The sequence below is a fragment of the Pleurodeles waltl genome, chromosome 2_2 (assembly GCF_031143425.1).
Source record: "Pleurodeles waltl isolate 20211129_DDA chromosome 2_2, aPleWal1.hap1.20221129, whole genome shotgun sequence".
NCBI classification, from domain to species: Eukaryota; Metazoa; Chordata; class Amphibia; order Caudata; family Salamandridae; genus Pleurodeles; species Pleurodeles waltl.
Genome location: NC_090439.1, coordinates 113,994,445 through 114,016,649, shown reverse-complemented (window position 1 = coordinate 114,016,649; position 22,205 = coordinate 113,994,445). Strand labels below are relative to the sequence as shown.

General features: G+C 46.4%; 1 protein-coding gene across 6 annotated transcripts in view; it reads left to right on the top strand.

Annotated features, from left to right (window-relative positions):
• Window positions 1-18,598, top strand: part of RELCH (RAB11 binding and LisH domain, coiled-coil and HEAT repeat containing) — a 1,006,576-nt gene extending 987,978 nt beyond the window's left edge. For 5 of the 6 annotated variants that reach the window (XM_069219494.1, XM_069219496.1, XM_069219495.1 and 2 more), the window contains one exon: window positions 16,439-18,598. In XM_069219494.1, the coding sequence (XP_069075595.1) occupies window positions 16,439-16,559 (121 nt within the window). In that variant the 3' untranslated portion in view covers window positions 16,560-18,598. The remainder of the gene's footprint in view (window positions 1-16,438) is intronic. The other variant, XM_069219497.1, reaches the window with a different exon arrangement.
• Window positions 18,599-22,205: the final 3,607 nt, after the last annotated feature.

The following is a 22,205-nucleotide window of genomic DNA, read 5'->3' as shown; positions in this document are numbered from 1 at the left end:
TTTAAGTCCATTCTTAGACATTTAAGTGCAGTGTGGTCATATTAAGTATATGGGCTGGGAGTTTATTTTTTATCACGAACACCACAGCTCCATAATGGCTTCACTAAAGGCTGGGAAGTTTGGTATCATACTTCTCAGCACAATAAACCCACACTGATGCCAGTGTTGGATTTATTATACAATGCTTTTTAGAGATGCCCCCTGCATTTTAACCAACCCTTTAGTGTAAGGCTGCGCAGTCTGTGCCAGCCTGCCACTAAAAGACCGGTTTCGGGCTTCATAGGATTAGAGCCTTTGTGCTCTCTCAGACCAGAAACAAAGCCTGCTCTGGGTGGAGGTGCTTCACACCTCCACTCCACAGGAACTGTAACACTTGGCGGTGAGCCTCAAAGGCTCAGGCCTCCTGTTACAGTGCCCCAGGGCACTCCAGCTAGTGGAGACTCCAGTCTCCTCGACAAAGCCCTACTTTTGGCAGCAAGTCCGGCGGGAAAATTAGGTAAAACCGGGAGTAGTGACCACTTCTGCTAGGACCACCCCTTAGGTGTCCAGAGCTGAAGTGACCCCCTCCCAGCAGAATCCTCCATTTTGGTTTGGAGGACAGGGGCCAATAGGTTTAGTAGAGTGCCTCCCTCCCCAAAGGGAGTGGGCACTAGGAGGTGCAGCCATCCTCAAGGACAGTAGTCATTGACTACTGCCCTCTGACACCTGTAACACCTCTAAGTCTAGGATTTAAGGGCTCCCCTAAATCTAGCTCACCAGATTCCTGGCAACCTCAAGAAGAAGACTCCAGACACCAACTGACTTAGCCCCTACCGGCCTCTCTGCAGCTTCAGAAGCCCAGCTACCAGCAGGCAGAGCGTCCTGAAGGACCAGGAACCTCTCCAAACACCTAGAGGACTGCCTGCCCACCAGAGGACCAAGAACTCCAGAGGATTGCGGCCATGTCCACAAGAAACTCCAAGAAGGACTCCAGAACCGCTCCGGATCTGCAAGTCCTGCCCACGCTGCACCAGAGGCGCCCAGCCCGTGTCCAGGTGGCCCACTGGTCCGGAGCAGGCCCTCAGGTGATTCTGACCTTGTGTTCACCCTGGGTTGACCCATCCTGACCGCGAGAGAACCAGATGAAGATTCCCAACACCTAAAGGTATCATTGCACCCGTAGCCCCCTGGCCTTGGGAAATCCAACCACCAGACCAGTAACGTTCAGCAGACGGGCCGCCTCCTTGCCCAGCCTGTGGTTTCCCAGAACCGACTCCCTGGACCCAGCCTGCAGCGTCTTTGTGACCCCTAGGGTCCCCCTATTGAAAAGCATTGGGAGCCTGTTTGCATCCTGCACCCGGCCGCCCCTATGCTGATGAGGGTGTATGTTTGGTGCTGACCTGTGACCCCCTTGGTGCTCACCTAAACCCCCTAGGTCTGCCTTCCTGAAATCTTTGCCAAATCTAAGCAAGTGCTGTTGATACATAAGCTTGATACTTACTTGCTAATGTGTTTATCTGCAACAAGATCCTTTTGGTTCTAGAATTAAAGTAACAAAATATATTTTTGCTATTTAAAAACAATTGACCTGGAGTTAGTCATTGAGTGTCTGCCTCATTAAGTAACTGTGTGTGTACAACAAATGGTTTGCACTACCACTGATAAGCGTAACTGCTCGACCACACTACCACAAGCCTCTGTTAAGCCTCTGGGGTCCCCTGCACTCTGTACACACTATGGGGGTCATTATGACCCCAGCCATCGGTGTAAATGTGGCGGTAGTACCGTCAACAGGCTGCCACATTATGACATTGGCAGGTTGGCTCATCCCGCCAATATACCACACCGACCGCCATGGTGGTAACAGCCGCCGGGCCGGAGAGAACAATCTCCAACCCGGCAGCTGCTACTGTACTGCTGGCGGCATTTTGACCGTGCCTACCGCCATGGTTTTAGTGGCGTTCGGAACGCCACGAAAACCATGGTGGTAGGCCCTACCAGTCACAGGAAACTCCTTCCCTGTCACTGGTATGAGGCCCACCCACCCCCCTCTTACACTCCCCAGATGCCTCCATTCACGCTCCCCCTTCCAATCCACCCCCCATACATGCACACTACGCATTCACACACTCACACAGGCATACACGCATGCATCTATTCATTCACGCATGCATCTGTAACACATTCATACTAACACGCATTCACATTTCCATTCATACATTCATTCTCACACACACACACACACACAAACACTACACACCCATTTGCATTCACGCACACACACACACACAAAAATGTGCTCCTGCTGTATGGAGAAATTGATGATGGTAGTGACTCACACATTGCCACGAATTGACAAAACCTGTGGACCTTGTATAAAGTTTTCTGTCAGACGAGTTCAAGGAATTGACCTGCCTAGCCACACACTTCGACTTGTGTAGACCACTCAAGTTAATTTTTGACATATCAGGGTGACTTAATGTGACACGTCCCTTAGCACAATTCTCAACGTGAGCACCTCTGGGATTATCACCTTATACCAGGTCCCGGTATCCCCTATTAGTGAGGTGTAGGCACAGAGGTAGCTGTAGAAGAGCAGCCAAGACTTCTCTAGGAGACATGCAAAGCTCATGTAATACTACTATAGCCACACAGACTCTTGCACATGAAAGAGCCACACAGTGTTACAAAAATAAAGGTATTTTATTATAGTAACACAAATACTAGACTACTGAATAGGCAGTACCCTAACTGGAGGCAAGTTAACACACTATTATATATACATTAGCAATCAGTAAATAGCATAGAAAGTTATAGGCATTTGTAAAAGCAATAGCAAATAGTGTGGGCCCCAGGCGAAGGCCAAACCATATACTAAGAAAGTGGAATGTGAAGGGCAGTCCAAGGAAGTGGAATCGGTAGCAGGGAGCTGGAGGATCTAGGAACCCCAAGAGGTGAGTACCAGAGTGACCCCCAGTGACCAGGAGAGCAGAGGTAAGTTCCTGGTTTTCCCCAAAACCAACAGGAGGACTTTGGAAAAAGGCTGTGCAAGACCCAACCAAGACTGGAAGATCCCAAAGGTGGATCCTGACAGAAGAGGACCTGCAAAGGAAGGGGACCAAGTCAAGTTTGGGTTGGAGTGGCTGGTTGTGGCAGGAGCATGACCAGGTTGACAGTGGGTGAAGAAGGACAGCAGTGCAGCACAGAAGCCGAATAAGAGTCCCAGAAGTGAGGAAAGTGATTTCCCATGTCGGCCATCGAGATGCAGTTGGTCAGTGGTGCTCGAAAACCACCAACAAGCCTTGGCAAATGCAAGCATTGAAGAAGAAGGATTGCAAGGCTGAAGAGGACCAGCAAGGCCCAGGGTACTCGACCCAAGGAGGGAAGTCTGGGGTGATCCTCAGTAGCTGGGAGAGTTGCAAGAAGAGAAAGCAGCCCCCACAGGCATCCTACTGACAGCAGGCACAGGAGTCGCAGAGAGGCCTACTCAGCACACCTAGAGGAGTGTCCCACGTTGCTGCAGCAGCAGGCAGGAGACTTTTTTTATAGGAAAAAATGCTAGTGGCCAGGGCTACACGGAGTCTGAAGATCCCTTTGAGGATGCAAGAGAGACAGTGCACAGGGGTACTGTCCTACAAGGAGAGGCAAGGGCTTACCTTCTCCCAAGTTGGACAGCTGGTAGGGAGTACCAAGGGGACCACCCAGCCCACCACTTGTGATGCAGGATCCATGCAGCTCCGGAGGAGAGAAGATCCACGTAGCCGGTCGTCGTTGTAGTTCATGCCTGCGGATGCAGGGAAGTGACTTCTCCACTCCAAGGGAAATTTCTTCTTACTTTTTGTACAGGCTGAAGACTCATCACCCTCAGAGGATGCAGGGCTGGGGAAATGTTGCAGTTGCTGGAAGGACCCAGAGAAACAGTGTTTCAGCGCAAGGTGCTCACTGGAGTTGCAGAATGTCAGTTTCTGGAGGATTCAGTTGCAGTCCCAGTGGCCAGAAGATGAAGTAAATGATGCAGAGGCGTTCTGCTGGAATCTGGAACTTTGAATCTGAGGATCCACCCAAGAGGAGCACCCTAAATAGCCTAGTTAGGGGGATTGGTCTCCTAGCAGGGTGACCACCTATCAGGAGGGGGCTGTGACGCCACCTACCTGACCTGGCCACTCAGATGCTCCCAGGGGCCTCTGCCCGTCTTGGATTTAAGATGGCAGAATCAAGTGGCCACCTGGAGGAACTCTGGGCACCACCCCTAGAGTGGTGATGGACAGGAGAGTGATCACTCCCCTTTCCTTTGTCCAGTTTTACACCAGAGCAGGGACCGGGCGTCCCTGGACTAGTGCAAACCAGTTCATGCAAGGAGGCCACCAAGCATACCAGTGGCTTGGGGAGGCTGCCCCTTCCAAGCCATGTAACACCTAATTCCAAAGGAGAGTGTGTTACCTCTCTCTCCCCCACAGGAAATCAATTGTTCTGCCTTCCTTTCCTTTGCCTGAACTAGTCAAGCAGCAGGGGGGCAGAAACTTGTCTGAGGGGTAGAAGCAGCGCGGGCTGGCCGGAAAACCCCAGAAGACAGGTGGGAGCAATGCTGCTGGACCTCTAAGGATCCCCCAGAGTGCATGGAATCATGGCACCAGTATTGGGATATGATTCTGACGTGTTTGATACCAAACATGCCCAGGTTCGAAGTTGCCATTATGTAGCTGGACACAGGTAGCTTCCCCGCACTTATGAATTCCAGTGTAATGGAGCTGGAGTTTGTAGGGGCACCTCTGCTCATGCAGGGGTGACCTCACACACAGGTACTCATACCCTGCCCTCAAGGCTTGGGGGACCTACCATAGGTGTGACGTACAGTGACCTGGTGCAGTGACCTTTAGTGAAAGGGTGCATGCACATTTTCACGCAGGCTGCAGTGGCAGGCCTGCAGACACATTTTGCATGGGCTCCCATGGGTGGCACAATACATGCTGCAGCCCATGGGGAACCCTTGGTGCCCCAATGCCCTAGGTACCATATACTAGATATTTGTATCAGGGCAACAGTATGACAATTGTGGGATGTGCAGAGTACTAAGCAACCAAATTTAGAGGAAGAGAGAACAATCACAGGGGTGCTGGTTAGCAGGATCGCAGTTAAAACACACTGACAGCAGGTAAAAAGAGGGTACTTTCCTACAGACCCCCACCGGCATTGGATGTAGGTTGGTTGTTGTTGTATTGTACCCCTGTTTAAAACACTAAAACATAATTACACCTAAATCAAGCCCAATGTTTTAATTCTTCAGGTAAGAACAGAAAAGTGAGAGGGTCTCAAAAGCTTCACTTAGACTAACCAAAACACTGGCTCACAAAGGAGGAGCTAGCCTTCATACTATCCAGTCATCTAGGATTTGTCCTAGACATCTCTTGAGGAACAAAAGGCAGAGCGTGGCCAGGGAACACCCCTGCTGTTCAGAGAGCCTGCTGTCCCCTTGTCCTCCCTCACCCGAGTGATTTAATTAACTGACAAAAAAATAGGTCTGAGTTAAGGTTCTGTCCGGGTTCTGCAACTCACGTAGCCAGTGTGGAAGATGATCCTCATCTTCCATTTTGTAGACAGTACCAACTTCAAAGTGGATTCTGCAGTGCCCATAGCCTAACATAGCACACATACTCCTTGCATGCTTCTGCCATGCACTAAAGGTATGCACACCTGCAAACACACTACACTCATGCATACAGGGAAGTAGTGTAGGACCTATTTGTACTCAACAGACAATTTATATGGTGAAGCCAGTAGTTCTCTTGCATCTCTAGGTGGCACCATCAGTACCATACAGTCGATTGAGGGAACAGTAGTCCCGCACTTTGCAGAAGGTACGCTTGGTCCATCCCGTTAGATCAGAGTGGCCCTCTTGGTGACATCACTTTACTGTAACTAGCTACAGCAGCCCGAAGTCTACACACGATTGTCATGTGTGCTGAGACCAAATAAAACGATGCAGTTGAACAGAAACATCCTTACTTAACGTTTTAACTTAATGTATAGACTCTCATTCGCAAATCATATAGAAAACATTCCTTTACAAACATATATACAGCAGATTCCTTACTTCTGAATTTCTCCCCAGGGGTCAGACTGGATCCGGAAGGTTTTTTGTGAGTACCCCTGTTCGCCCATAGGTGGCGATGGTCAGCTGCTCATGGCGGCGTCAGCATTGGAAGGTCTGCTTTTCCTATATAGGTTCCACCTCGGCGCGCTGACGCTAGTTCTTTTCTTTCTGGCCAGCCCTGCGCAAATCTGGAAAGGGCTACCCTTTTGTCACTTTTTGACAGGATTATTATTTATTTATTTTAAACTTTTTGTAGACTCTTTTAGAGGTTTTCTACCTTCTGGTGTGTTAGGATGTCTGAGGAAAATAGGTTTTAAACCTTGTGGTGCCTGTCACTGCACCTTGTTGGTGACAGACCTACACCTTGTGTGCCTGAAGCACAACCACAACTCTAAGTTGTGCTCCAACTGCTGGGTCATGGCACCTGAGGATTTGAGGAAGTTGAGGGAAAGGTCCCAGGATTGTTCCAGGAGTCCCAAGTCATCTTTCTCCCACTCAGTCATCAGGACATTCAGGTAAGAAGCACAAGAAGTTGAAGTGCGCTTCGGCTTCTCCTCCAACGCGACAAAGGAACATCGTCATTCGAGTTATGGTTCATACGAGCCTACACCGGGGCCGACTTCGCCCTTTCCAGGAACTGGGACGACCTCCACTCAAATTAAGGAATTTTATGAGGCAATGCTCCTCATTTTTGAGTGGGCTAACCCTCCGTAGTGCCTCCGAGCCTTGCAGGGTCAGAGGGGCCCCCTTCTGGTTCTGCGCTTTCAGCTTTGGCCCTGGCTCCGATGGGCCCCAATGGATCCGATCATGGATCCAGACTGGTGCTGGTCCCAATGTTATTCCCATATCTGACACGGAGCCGGATCAGCGTTGTCCAACTTCATAGTAAGCCAGGAGCACTTTCAGTTTACTGTGCTCCCTTTCAGCCTTGCCAGCGCAGTTCGGGTGTTCACCCAGGTGATGGCGGTGGTCGCAGCTTATCTGCACAGATCAGGGTGATCAGTCTTCCCCCATTTTGGCGACTGGCTCTTAAAGGCGGGAGGTCAGTGGACCTCCTGTATTCGCTGGGGTTCACTATAAACGTGCCAAAGTCACACTTGATTCCCTTACAGATGCTCCCTTTCATTGGAGCTGTTCTGGACAAAGTTTAGTTTCTGGACTATCCTCCCGAGCGGCCAATCCAGGATATTCAGGCTGCGATACCAATGTTTCAGCCTCTATTCTGGATTTCTGTGAGAATGACTCTGCGGTTGCTGGGCTGCTTGGCCTCCTGCATCCTGCAGGTGACACATGCCAGATGGCATATGCAGACTCTGCAGTGGGGCTTGAAGTTCCATGGGCGCAGGCATCAGGGGAATCTCTCAGACAGGGTCCAGATCTCGGAGGGAACTGCCTGAGATCTGCAGTGGTGACTTACGAACCGCAATTGGGTCAGAGGCACAGGTCACTCTCCCTTCACCAAGCAGATCTGACAGTAGTGACAGAAGCGTCACTCCTGGGATGGGGTGGCCACCTGGGAGAGGCGGAGATCAGAGACATTGGGTCTCAGGTGGAGTCCAGCCTCCACATCAATATGTTGGAGCTCTGGGCGATCAGCCCAGCAATTAAAGCATTTCTTCCCTCTCTCAAAGGGAAGGTAGTGCAGGTGTTCATGGACAACACCACCGCCATGAGGTGCTGAAACAAGCAGGGCAGGGTGGGGCTGTGGACCCTTTGTCCAGAGGCTCTGCGCCTCTGGACATGGCTGGAACAGCAGGGCATATCCCTGGTGGTTCAACATCTGGTGGACTCTCTGAACAACAAGGCAGACGAATTCAGCCAACAATGCTTAGTCAATCACAAATGGTGTCTCCATCTAGAGGTGGCGCAAGGTCTCTTTCAGCGGTAAAGACAGCCTTTGTTAGATCTGTTCGCCTCCGCAAAGAACACGCAGTGTCTACAGTTTTGCACGTTGGAGTTTTCAAGGCGACACTCGCTTGTTGCCTCTTTTCATCTCGAGTGGAGCTCAGGCCTCCTGTTCGCCTATCTGCCTATACCTCTTCTGCCCAGAGTTCTCAAGAAGATCAAGAATGACCAGGCCCAAGTAATCCTTGTGGCTCCAGACTGGGCACAAAGAGTCTGGTATCCGGAGCTTTTGAGCATGGCCATCGATCATCTGATCAGACTGCCCCTTTGGGAGGAACTTCTGCTTCAGCAGCAGGGGAGGGTTCTCCTCCCGAACCTCTCCAGTCTCCGCCTTCTTGCATGGCGATAACACAGCAGCAGTTGACAGCTTTTGACCTTTCCACCTGAAATCTGTAACGTTATCTTGGAAGCCAGGCGTCCCTCTACCTCCACATTTTGTTGGAAGAAATTTGTGGCATTGTGCACAGACAAGTCTGTTGACCCCCTTGCTGCCCATTTGTCTGAGACGCTATTGTTTATACTTTAGTTGGCCCAGTAGGGCTCTGCTTTGGCACTCTCAAAGGTTGCTTGTCTCCAGTCTGCTTTCTTGTACTGTCTGATCAGCCTTTTTTTGTTTAAATCGCCTATTGTAAATTGGTTTCTTAAAGGCCTAACTCATGTTTCCTCCTTTCCCATTCATTATGCCCCAATGGGACTTGAATTTGGTTCTGGCATTCCTGATGTGTACTCCTTTCGTAGCCTCTCCACAATTGTCCTCTGAGGCTTCTCACTTTGAAAACAGCCTTCCTTGTGACCATTACATCTGCAGGCATGGTGAGCGAGCCGCAGGCATTATTATCTAAACCTCCCTACCTTTCCATCAAACCTGACAAAGTGGTGCTTCGCATTCAGGCTTCCTTTCTCCTGAAGGTGGTTACTCCCTTCACTGTAGGCCTATCCATCACCTACCTAACTTTTTACACACACCCGCATCCTTCTAAGGAAGAGAAGAGACTCCACTGCCTGGGCCCAAAAAGGGCGTTGGCGTTCTACCTTGATTGTACCAGATTTACGGATGGATGATCAACTCTTTGTGGTTTAGGTGGGTGTGAAGAAAGGTCGGCAGTGCAAAAGAGAACCATTTCCAGATAGTTCGAACTCTGCATTAAAAATGTGCTACGCATTCACTAAAAAGCAACCCTCAGAGGGCTTGCGTGCTCATTGTACCAGAGCTAAAGCTGCAACCACTGTGTTAGCATACAGCGTTCCAGTCCTAGACATCTGTCAGGCAGCAACGTGGGTATCCCTGCACATGTTTACCAAACCTCATGCCTGAATAGTCAGGTCTGTAGGGACTGGCACTTTGCCTGTTTGGTCTTGCTTGCGTATCTATTCTAAGTTAAGGAATCTGCAACTAGATGTCTCTATCAGATAGGCAAGATACTTACGTTCGGTAACACTTTATCTGGTAGAGACAGTATTTAGTTGCATAATTCTTACCAACACATCCATCCTCCCCGCTCTGCAAACTGATTTCTAGGGACAAGGACTTCCCTTTCAGGACCCTATTTTTGGCGCATCAGAGGTCAGTGTTCTTCATGGCTCTGCGCTTCTGGCATGGAAAGTCGTGAAAAGAAACTATCATCAGCGTACCAGGGTGGCATCTGTATAGGACCCACATCATGCCCAGCGCACATGACGCCGCCAACGCACATGGAACCGATCTATGCCACCTAATGATGGGGGTAATGATCGAGAAAAATCTCCGGATCCAGACTGCAGCCTTGGGGAAATTCGAAGGTAATAAATCTGCATCTAGATATTGTCTCTACCAGGTAAGGTGTTACTAAAGGTAAGTAACATGTCCATTGATGACATCTGAAATTGATTTGGTTTGGCTGTGCAAAGCATATGGTTGGCTGAGGCACCATCCAGCACCCAACCGGCCACGAGCGACACAACTCCCAGTCACAGATACACCCTTTGCCCATGCCACACTATAGGGTTCGCCACTGGGCCTATACTGTGGTCAGACCTGACGACAACAATCTACCACAGTCGCACAACTCCCCATGGACACTCGCCTCACTTTTTTTTTTTTTTTTTTTTTTTGCTTTTCTTCCACGATACTGTGGCATAGACAAGCTTGCCAAGGTACAGGGGGACGGTGCAAGCTTCATCCTTTAGCACGTGCACAGTCCCCTGGCACCCTGCGGTATCACTGAGGTACTTCACAGTGGGCCTTACAGAGTCCTGCAATATCCCCTCAGGGCTTCACCAGAGGCCTCACCAGTTCCTGCTGCCCATTTCTTCTTATTATTATTTTGGGCCCAGTGAGAGTTTCTCGGGGAACTCCTCTAAAGGGCTAGGGGTTGGGGGTTCCCCTTCCCTGCCCTCTTGTACCTTATGTTTTTTTTTTCACAAACTCAGGAAATTGGGACCAAGTCCTTGGTCTTAAAATTGCAGCTGCAATATTTCTATTGCTGTTGCCACCAGCTAAACAGCCCACAGACCCAAAGCGGTCGAAGGAAAAAAAAAAAAAAAAAACTTTTCACCAATTCAGAATGTTCTTTCTTTTTTTAATTTAGAGTACCACATAAGTACTGGGTTACTCCTGCAAGACCAACCGTCGAGATAGCACTATATTTTGAAGCATAATTTCTCAAAAACGGCTGAACTGATTTACACCAAATCACACATTCTGAATAAAAATCTAGCTTTCTGCCAGATTTAGTGTAATGCTGTTTGGTGGTTTTTCTGGAGGCATTGCTTGTGGAAAAGGGTTTTGGAACTCCTCTGGCCCCACTCGAAGGATCTCCCTAATACTTTCCAGGAAGGAGCTGAGGCCCATTGCCACTATGTAGTTAAAGTTAGGACCACTTTTATATACTTATATCTAACTAATTATCTAGTACCTTAGAACTTATCCATGTGCTCCTAACATTCTAGAAATCTGAAGTACAGAGGGTACTGTCATAGCATCAGAAACTCCTCTATGTGTCATCTTTAATGGTCTTTAAACACAGTATCTGCATATCTTGCCTTAGTGTTTGAATATTTGGTCTATGGCGAATCAGCAGAAGAAATACAGAATCTATCAATTGTTACCGAGGGTAACAATCCCCTAAAGGTTTAGGCTCTTTGAGATGTATGCACCTTGTTATGACTGGGCTCAACTTTCTTTTTTAGGTGTCACCTGCACAGCACTTGTGCTGTTCTTGTGAAATCTTTTGTATTTAATATAAATCTTAAAAAGGTCTTACAGAGTAGAGGCTTGCAGGCCACGAAAGGGACGGGGTGGAGAGGAGGTGCTCGGGTGGTGGAGGGGGAAGCGGCGGAAAAATTTAATTAAATAAAAAAATAAATACCTAAATAAATTTTACAAAAACGCTTCAGCGTGGTCCCTCATCGCTGCTGCAGGCACAGGCTCCCAGCCTGCCCTGCGGCCAATCCTGACACTGCCCAAAGCAGCGTCAGGATTGGCTGGGAACGCCCAACAAGAGCGCTCCCAGGCAGACTGGGAGCCTATACAGACTCTCTCCAGCCCAGCAACACAAGTTGTTAAAGTAATCTTGCTGTAGCATCTTCTGACGTGTAATGGTCATTTGACATCTGTGTGCATGCCTTTCGTACACTTCTGCACTCCAACAGTCAATGCTCGCACTAGCTGCCTCGAGTGCCTCATCCACAGCTTCACAAACAAAGACCCTACTCTGGCCATGATAATCGGGTGAGCTTTAGGCTAATATCTTTTTTCGGGCAAAAAAGTATCAATTTGCCATAACTGTGAAGAATTCATTAGAATTTTGGGCACCTCTGGGCTCCCAGGGAATTGGCATAAAAGCATTCACTTCTCTTTTTTGTGTTGACAAGTATTTCATGTTTTGGGCCTCAGTCCGTGGCACACCACCTTTCCCGTGATTGATCATCAGAACAGCAAACTTGTTATGCAGTGGACCTCTTTAAAGGCACACAGACCCCTACCAACCTGTTCCATGTGTATTTTGTCAGCTGCAGTATTCAGGCACCACCGGAACAGCGTTGTTTAAAGGGGAAAATACCACTTTTTATAAATAGATCAGCAGGCTTAAGAGCAGAGATTCATCGGTATCAATTTAAGGCTTCTGTCTTTGTTTTCAGTCGCACAGTGTTAATTGCATCTCCAGCATCCATGTTCCTCATTGTGTAGTTGTGGGTTGTGTCACAGCTGTTGCGTTTCTTTGTGTACATGCACACATTCTTGTATTAGGATGCTCCTCTGGAGTTTATAGTGTGTGTGTCTGTCTGTGTGTGTCATATTTGAGTTATGGTGTGTGTTTGTCTCTGTGTTTTTCATATTTGGGTTAGATTGCGTTTGTTTGAATTCAGACTTGAGAATTTATGTGGACAGAGTGTGGAATAACCACTCTCTTAGTTTACTGTTGCCATATAACCTATAACCCACTACTAAAGTAGTCGGTGAGCCATCTCCCTGAACTCAGGGTGTGTTGGTTGCCTAGCTGTGTAGCTGTTTCTGAGCTGTCTCTTTGAGTTGCATTGTGTTTGCATTTGATCGAGTGATGCAGCTATAGTTAAGTCATCTATTTGAGGTGCTGTGTGCAGTTGGGCAGCTTGTATAGTCGAAGTTCAGCTGTCGCTCTAATATCAGTGGACTTGGTGGTTATCTTGTGCTATTTTGGTTAAGCTTTCATAATTATTTTGTTTTTATATATCCAGTCATGTTTTGGTGGTTCAACTATCTCTTTAAGGTGCCGTGCATACGTACATAGCCAGTCAAGTAATGGTGGTGGAGCAATGGTATTGTTGCATGTGGTCCAGTTGCTTTTCAACTTCACTTTCTTCACTTACTGATCAGTATGTTTGCAATTCACTTAGTTGTGCAGTAATGGCTGGGATGGCACTCTGCCAGTGTGCTTGCAGGTTGTTTAGTTGTGTAGCTGTAGTTAAGCTGTCTGTGAAGTTGATTGTGTTTCCATATGGTCTAGTTATGCAGAGGCAGTTGAGCTTTCTCTCTGAAGGCAGTGTGATTGTGGGTTGCTGTAGGAGGCTGGCCTGGTTTGTAGTTGGTACCAAAGGTACTTACACCTTTTACCAGGTCCAGTTATCCCTTAATAATGAAATGTAGCCAGTGTATAGAAGCCAGGCTATCTAGAGGTAGCTGTAGGCAGAGCAGCCAAGGCTGAACTAGGCGACATGCAAACCTCTTGCAATACCACTGTAGTCACACAGCACTCACACACATGAAAGACAGTACTCAGTGTTACAAAAATAAAGGACAAAAATATCTTAGAGGCTATACTCCCTTAGGAGGTAAGTATTATACACAATATATACACTAGTAACCAGAAACAGATACATACACAGTCAGAAAACAGTGCAAATGGTGAAAATCACAATAGGTTGCAATGGGCCAATAGGCACAAACCATATACTAAAATAGTGGAATGCCAAAGTCGGTTTCCCACCTAGGAAAGTGTAGTGTGTGGAGGGGCGCTAGGAATGTAAGAAAACACCCAAGGTAACTAATGGACCCCACCTCAGAGCCCAGTAAAACAGGAGTAAATCCAGTAAGTTTCCTGAAACACACAAGAAGTAATGATAGAAGATTATGCAAGAACCAGGAGAGACTGCAAGACACCAGCCATGGATTCCTGGGCCTGAAGACCTGTGGAAGAAGGGGACCAAGTCTAAAAAGCACTGAAGAGTCCAGGGAGAACAGGAGCCCCTGCTAACCGGGATGAAGGTGCAAAAGAAAAACCACCGGTGAGAAGACAAAGTCAGTATTGCACCAAAGAAGACCGATGCACATTTCTGGTTGGCGCAGAAGATGTCCCACGCCAGATGGATGAATGCAGTCTGGTTTGCGTCGCTGGATTCCGGCAACAAGCCTTGGCACACACAAAGCTCGCAGTTAGCGGAAAATGGCGCTGCCCGGGACCAGGAGGGAATTTGTGACCTCTACCCAGGAGAGGGAGCCAGAGGGGCCTCTCTGCAACTCAGAGAGCCCTCTGAAGATCAGGCATATTGCGCACAGGAGTCCCACAGCACAGGGACAAAGAAGGTGCAAATGGAGGCCCATGCAGCACAACACAAGGGGATCTCACGCCGCCGGAGAACCACTCAGGAAGCTGTGCGTCGCAGGATGGAGTGCTAGGGGCCTAAGCTGTGCTGTGCACGAAGAACTTCTTGGAAGGTTGCACACAAGCCTTGGCAACTGCAAATGATGCGGTGTATGGGGGTTCTGTCTTGCGTGTGGAGGCAAGCTCTTACCTCCACCAAAGTTGGACAGCTGGATATTGGGACTGTCGGAGTCACGTTAGTCCACTACCCATGTTGCTGGATCCACGCCTGTCGTCTGGAGAGGGGACCCAAGCCACTGGTTGTTGCTGCATAGAAGTGCCTGCTGAAGCAGGGAAGTGACTCCATGGGAGAATTCTTCGGTTCTTCTGGTGCAGGCTGAAGACAGGCAGTCCTTGGAGGATGCACGACCTAGAAACTGTTGCAGTTGCTGGCAGGAACTGAAGTTACAAGGTTGCAGAAGTCGTCTTTGCTTCTTTGTTGCAGTTTTGTAGAGTTCCTGAAACGGTCAGTGGCTGTTCCATTGGTAGAAGATGAAGTAAAGGATGCAGAGGATTCCTGCTGAAGTCTTGCAATCCGGATCTGAAGAAACACCCAGAGGAGAGAACCTAAATAGCCCTGAAAAGGGGATAGGTCACCTAACCAGGTAAGCACCTATCAGGAGGGGTCTCTGGTGTCACCTGCTGGCACTGGCCACTCAGATGCTCCCAGGATTGCCCACCACCTTGGAATCCAAGATGGCAAAACCCAGGGACACTCTGGAGAGATCTGGGCACCACCCCTGGGGTGGTGATGGACAGGGGAGTTGTGACTCCCCTTTCCTTTGTCCAGTTTCGTGCCAGAGCAGGGACTGGGGGTCCCTGAAATGGTGTCGTTTGGATTATGCAAGGAGGGCACCATCTTTGCCCTTCAAAGCCTTTCAAAAGGCTCTGGGAGACTATTTCTTCCATGCCTCTAACACCTATTTCCTGAGGGAGAGGGTGTTGTAATACCTCCTCTCCTAAAATAAATTAATTGTTCTGCCTTCCTGGGCATGAGCTGCTCAAGCAACAGGAGGACAGAAACCTGTCTGTGAGGTGGTAGCAGCTGTGGCTGCCTGTAAAACCTCATAAGGCTGGTATGGCAGTACTGGGGGTCCACTGTAGAGCCCCCAGAGTGCATGGGATTGTATCAGTATTGGGGTACAATTTCCAGTTGTTATACACCTTACATGGCCATATTCGGGGTTACCATGATGAAGCTGGACATAGGTATTGACCTATGTCCATGCAAGCATAAAATGGCGTCCCTGCACTCACGAAGTCCGGGGAAATGGGCCTTGGCAACGTGGGGGCACCCCTTCTAGTGCAGGGGTGCCCTCACACACAGGTACTTTACACCCAGCCTTCAGGGTTGGAAGACCTGATATATAGGTGATTTATAAGTGACCTAGTGCAGTGAAAATGGCTGTGAAATAATGCATGCACTATTTCACACAGGCTGCAATGGCAGTCCTGTAGAAGCCTTTGCATGGGCTCCCTTTGGGTGGCAAAAAAATGCTGCAACCCATAGGGATCCCCTGGAGCCCCAATGCCCTTGGCACCTAGGTACCATATACTAGGTACTTATAAGGGGGGGGGGGCATATGGCAATTTGGAGTGAAATACTGAGTTACCAGTATGTAAGGACACATTTGGAAACGGAGAGAGCATGAGCACTGGGCTCCTGATTAGCAGGACTCCAGTGACAATTTAGACAACAGTGAAACACACTGGCAAGCAGGCCATAAACGATAAGCACTGGGGTCCTGGCTAGTAGGATCCCAGTGACACAGTCAAAACACACTATCAGACAGGCCAAAAATGGGGGTAACCATGCTAGAAAGAGGCTGCTTTCTCACAGTTGCCCAGCTGTACAATTGTGGTTAAGCTGCCTCCTTGAGATTCCTTTTGTTGCATGCAAGAGAGTGTATGTAAAAATCTTTCCAATTTAAGGTTTCTCTGAGTTTATGGATTTGCAAGTACAAATGACGTGCCTGAGCAGTGCCTCTTGCTCGGACAACTGGTGGGATTTTAAAATTGAATCTTTAAGTAAGAACGTATCCAGCCAGTTGTGTATGTCGTATCAGTTGTAACTGTTTAGCAGGTGAAATCAGTTGTGGTAACATCTTAAAGCAAAATATATTGCCTTTTTGTCATTAAACAAGTCATAACACTAACGGAATTTCAATAAATTAAATTGTAGAACTTCACAACTTCTTACCAAGTCACTGTTATTAATTACATAGTCGAACTCTAATACATTTACCAATGCCTTTTACTGTTAGTACTCAACGCGCAGCTTCCTCTTTGACAGATTACTTCTATTTTTTTTTCACTTCACTGATGGTTTCAGGTGATTAACAGGCTTTTTGGTGTTCTCTTGTAGTTCCATGTCAATTGCCGCAAGCCTTGTAAGCGAAGACACAAAGACCAAGTTTTTGAACAAAATGGGCCAGCTGACCACTTCCGGTGCTATGCTGGCTAACGTTTTTCAGAGGAAGAAGTAACAATGCAGAGACTATCGTGACAAAACACTATGATGGACCTCATACAGATCTGTTCTTTGTACTTGAAGAACTTGTCTTTTTATTTTCTGTTTCATGTTCTAATATATTTTATTCTAACCTCCAAAGATATTTGCACTTCATTTGAACATTGCAGTGTGCCTGTTCATTCTTGGTTATAAGTGTGGTTCATAGAAGGAAGAATCCAGAGTCCGTCTCAAATCCCTGTTCTGTGTTCTTTCCAGTATCGTTTTTATAGTGATTTTTATTATTTCTGATGGGATATCTGCAAATACAAGTTATGCACTGCGCCATTACAATGGTACTTAAATAATGTAAATTTGAAGTCATTGTCATAAAGTAATAACGTGTAAATCATTTGCGTATTTAAATTATGGAAGAATAAAATCGACTTTTTTTAATATATTGTTTATAAACTGACAAAAAAGCACTACCAGCATTACCCTGTGCCTTTGAGTCCCCTAAATAATAGGATTGTTAAGCAGAGAAGCTGCTGCAAGACATATTTTTTCTCAGACTTTATCTGCTGTGGAACATAAGCATGTATTAAACTCAGTAGCTGTAACCCGTAAACAGAAACTGATCACTATATCAGGGTTGCTGAAATGTTCACATCTAAATAAAGATGAAAATGTAGAACAGCAGTTTGATATGGCAGACTTATTTAAGAACACACATACAATTACAAGCAAAATATTAAAAACGTTTGATAAAGTGTGATCAGTTGTTCCACAGCGCCGGACTCCAGTGTGCTACAGTCCTTTATGAAGTTTGAAAGAAAGCGCACCATGTGGCTGCAGTTCATATTGCTGCTGTTAATTTCCTCAAAGCCACTGAATAATATGCTGTGTACTGTTTTATTTTATTAGCATTAAATGTTCCCGCATCCTTGCCCCAGGCCACCTGTACTAAATATATCCCGAAGGAACAACTGTATTCAGTAACATAGACAAGAGAATGTTTTTATAGGCATAAAACGCTAACTGCCTAAGTCTTAATTGCCCCTTAATTCAGTCTCCAGTTAAATGTCAGGCTGATGAACCCGCTTTCGTGGAGTTTGCCCTCTGTTGGGCAGTGACTGTCATCGTTAATGTCACCCATTTCGTAAAAGGAAGGTTGTGGCTCTGTTGCACCATCGTTTTGAGTGAATCTGTATCCCCTCTCCCCGTAAACTGAGAGAATGAATGTGGTGAGATTCACTCACTTCAAATGGGCCCAGACATAATTACAATTACTGCCCCTTTTATAACACTGGTTTATCATAGTAACCATTCATTGCAGGAAAATATTGCCCCACTGATATGCCATGATGAAGTGTGTTACAAACAGAATCCTTGGAATACCCATTATCACCTTATACTGAAATGCAGACACATGAAGCACGTACTTTAAAAGCCAGAGCTTTTTTTTTGTTACACCATGTTTTTAATGTACGGTAACTGTTCTCATCAAACTTGTACAAGGTGAGCGAGCGAAATAAGTGCCTGTATCGCGGGTCGGGCACCACTTTGAGGCACTGCAAGTTATAAGATGTATATATAGACTTTAAATGTCCAGGGTTATTTATTTCCTTTTGCTTTCCTTAGGTCATTTTCAAAATTCAGACGTGGGAGCATTCTGTACTCAGGCAGGATGTGTCATAATTGAATTTGGTTTCCAGGCATCCTGGGGTGAAGGAAAGAGTTTATGGAACTGTTATTGGTTAAATTAGGGTTTTCATACTTCTAGTAGTATGCTGTATCTCTTCTGTTCGATTTTGGTTCATTGAAGCCATTTTTGCTTCGCCTTGTGCAGATGTAAAGGAGAAAAGCAACAGATCTGTACTCTGTATTTAAAAAATAAACATTAATTTTACCTTTTGAAAACATGCTGTTTTTCCGAAAACTATGGAAGTCTGCTGCTTTGAGATTTTGTTGGAAGTGAATTTCAGTCAAAGTAATATGGACTTTTTGTAAAATAAACAAATAAGTAAAATTATTATTATTGTTACTGGAACAAATAAATGTATTATCTGTGCCAAATCATACAGATGCGCTGTATATCTTTATAGAATCGTCCAAAATATTTTAGTAAGACGTTTTTGTGCACTATCCATGCTTCCTATTGGAAAATAGACTCGTATCTAGAATAATCATTTTCGTCAAGCCATGAATTTAAGTAAATTTAAACTGCCATTCGTGAGGTTTATGTACACATCACAATCAACTCTGCTGTCAATCTCAAAATGGAGCATGCAAGTGAATGTGCATGGTAAGAGCCCCCCAAGGCCTCAATTGGTGTTCCTTAGAGCTGAGCTGTAGCGAACTGAGAAGGAACCTTAATTTGCTGTTGCTCCTTTGGTGCTTAGATAGAAAAACCTTGTTTCTGCCCTCCTTTTATTGACACTGTGCTCCCCTGGTAGCAGTAAACGGACGCCACCAGCGCAGCCAGGAGAAAAGGACTGCTGGACTCCGGGAACTCATCAGATACAAGAACATCAGCGCCTTCTTTGGCATTCATGATGGCCTGCCCCTTGCCCTCTGAAACTCATCGTCCTGCCCCCCTCATCTTGTGATACAATTTCCCAGTGACACTTGTTTCCCTACACCCATCCTATGTAACTCTCCCTCCTGCTCTCTCCCTCTCATTTGTTTTCTGCCCACTTTCCCTTGTGGAACACTCCTCTTTGCCACCGCTCCTGTTATTTCTTTTCTAACCCCACTCTTTAATGGCAGTTGCCTTCCTTTCATTTACCCCCCCCCCCAACCCCTCGTTACACGTGTTTTACTCGACTTCCCCTTCCATATGTAGCCTCATCTCCTGTAACCCTCCCACCCCACATCTCCCACTTCCACAGCCTCTTGTGTCATTAGCAGCAGACAGTACATGGTGCTGAAGGGAGCTTCTACTGTAATCTCCTCCACCGCACCCTACCCTAAATTACGATGGGAGGTGGTGAAGGGGGCCGGAGTAACAGCTCCTTCCAGCATCATGTATTTTGTGCTGTGAACCAACGTGTCAGGAAGGTGCCAGAGAGTACGCATCTTTTAAATTCAAATCTGGCCTCTCTCTGGCATCAGTCATCCCTTTTCCCAACTCGCTTTTGCTGCATAACATAAGTTGACTAACGAACTAGATATTTATTAATTAACCCAGTGTCACTAAGATGAGTTTTATAGTTCTTCTGCCAAGCTAGTGGAATAGGAGTTTTTTTTTTTACTTAAAGTAGTTCTTTATAAAAACAGAAACGCTGCCCCAGCCAATGCACTAAATAGCACTTCCGAATCATGTTACTGCAGAGACAGGTCAGCCTTTCTGGTTTGCCAAATTTAGGGACCTCCAAAAATAAACTGTGCCCCCAAAAAGCAAAATTTGCGGTATTTTGTGAAAGACACAAAATGTCTGAGAAAATACCATGGCCCAGATGTACAACCAGAAAACCATGTTAAATTTGGCAAACCAGAAAGCAATTTTCTGCGGAATGCTTACAACACGAGGCTGATCTCTCTCTACCTTAACATGATTCAGAAGTGCTATTTGCTGCATAGGCTTCAGCAGCATTTCTGTTTTTATAAAGATCTCCTTTAAGTATAAAACTCCTATTACATTAACTTGGCAGAAGACTTTAAAATCCATCTTAGTGATCACTTGTTTAATAAAAATCAAATTCATTAGTCAACTCATATTTTTTGGTAAACATTCTGTTAGATCTCGCATCCTTAGGGTGATCTTACCCTAGACTTTTTGATTTCACCACCTGTTGTCCACTGCATCTTTTTGTTGGCTTTAGGACCTTAGTCTCTTTATTACTACTAACCCTCGCTGAAGTGCATGTGCTTCTTCCCTAATCATGGTAACATTATTGTATCCGCAATTAGCATATTTAATTTACTTGTGAATCCCTTGTAAAGTGTTATATCATATACCCAGGGCCTTTACATTAAATGCTACTAGGGGACCTGCAGCACTGCTTGTGCCACCCACTTAAATAGCCCTTTAAGCATGTCTCAGGCCTGCCCTGGCAGGGCCTGTGTGTGCAGTTTCACTGCCATTTAGAGTTGGTATTTAAAAGCTCTTGCCAAGCTTTAAACTCCCCTTTTAGGCCCTAAGGAGCCCCTAGGGCGTGGTGCCTTGTAAGTAAAAGGGAGGGCATGTACTTTTAAGTTCTACATACCCTGGTAATGAAAAACTCCCAAAGTCATTTTTCATTGCTGTGAGGCCTGCTGCTCTCATAGGCCAGCATTGGGAATTACTTACACTACCTTTAAGCTGTAATTCCTGGTCCGACAGGAGTAGCTGCATCATGTTTAATATCATTGGAATGGTAATGATAAATACTCTTTACTGGTAAAGTCGTACTTAATATTACTGTTTTAGAAATGCCATTTTTAGAAAGTGGGCATGTCTCGGCTCTGTGTGTCTAACAGCCTGTCTCCAATAAGATATGTATGAAGATTTTTCGGCTCCGAGGTGTGTAGCTTTTTCGGTCCCAAAAAAGTAGTGGGAGGTCTATGCTCCGGAGCAGATTCCTGAATTTTTGACTTAGAGGAATGGGATCTTTAACTGAAGTGTGAAGTTGTGCTTTCAACGGATTTGCTCAACTCCGAAGTGGACGGAGGCTGGCCTTTTTCAGCACCAAACCCAAAGGACGGTCGCCAGCAGTCTTTTTTCAGGCCGAACTATGGCCTTCCGGCAGTGGTGTAGCCAAGGCCTTTGAATGTTTTTTGTGCAGGGGTGTAGGGGCAGATGTACTCACATGCTGGCCAGCTGTGATGGGTCTGTCATCTTCCGATTCATGTTCGGAGTCTGTGTCTCGGATGGAGACTGTTGTCTGTGCCTGCTCTTCCTCCATGGCATCGAGATGTTCGCTGCTTTTTGACGCCATTTCAAGTCTTCGGGCTCTGCGATCTCTCAGGGTCTTCTTTGATCGAAATGATCGACAGGCCTCACAATCTTCCCCCAGATGGCCTGGAGAAAGGCACAAGTTACAGACCAAGTGTTGGTCTCTATAGGGGTACTTCGCGTGGCAGAATCGGAATGGAGCCGGATCCATCAGGCTTCCCACGCAGTAGGCCCGAGTTGGGCTCATGCGCCACGAAGGGCGAAAATGAAGGTTCTGACGGTACTACTGGTTCGATGCTAGATGGGAAACGCGATCGAAACAATACCGATAAATAAGGTGGTTTTCTGAGTTTTTCCAAATTGAAATCTTGGAGCAAGCGGAAACACATCCGAACCAGATTGCGGAAAGAAAACAATCTAACAATGGAGTTGATGCCCATGCAACCTGAAAACCAAGAGGAGTCACCACTCCATCCGGTGACTCCAAAAAGACTTCTTCGAAGAAAAACAACTTGTAACACTCCAAGCCCAGCACTAGATGTTGGAAGAGCTATGCATAGCATGTGTATCAGCAGCTACACATGCCATCAAACACATATATATATATATATATATATATATATATATATATATATATATATATATATATATATAATCGTACGCTTAATATGTTCATAGGTCATTGCATAGCTCCTAGTTAAGTTGTTATATTAGATACTTATGAATCCCTGCTTTCTTTTTTATATCACAAGTAACTGTTATCTTAACTATTTAACAGCAAGCATTTTGCTATTGAAAAATTGAGGA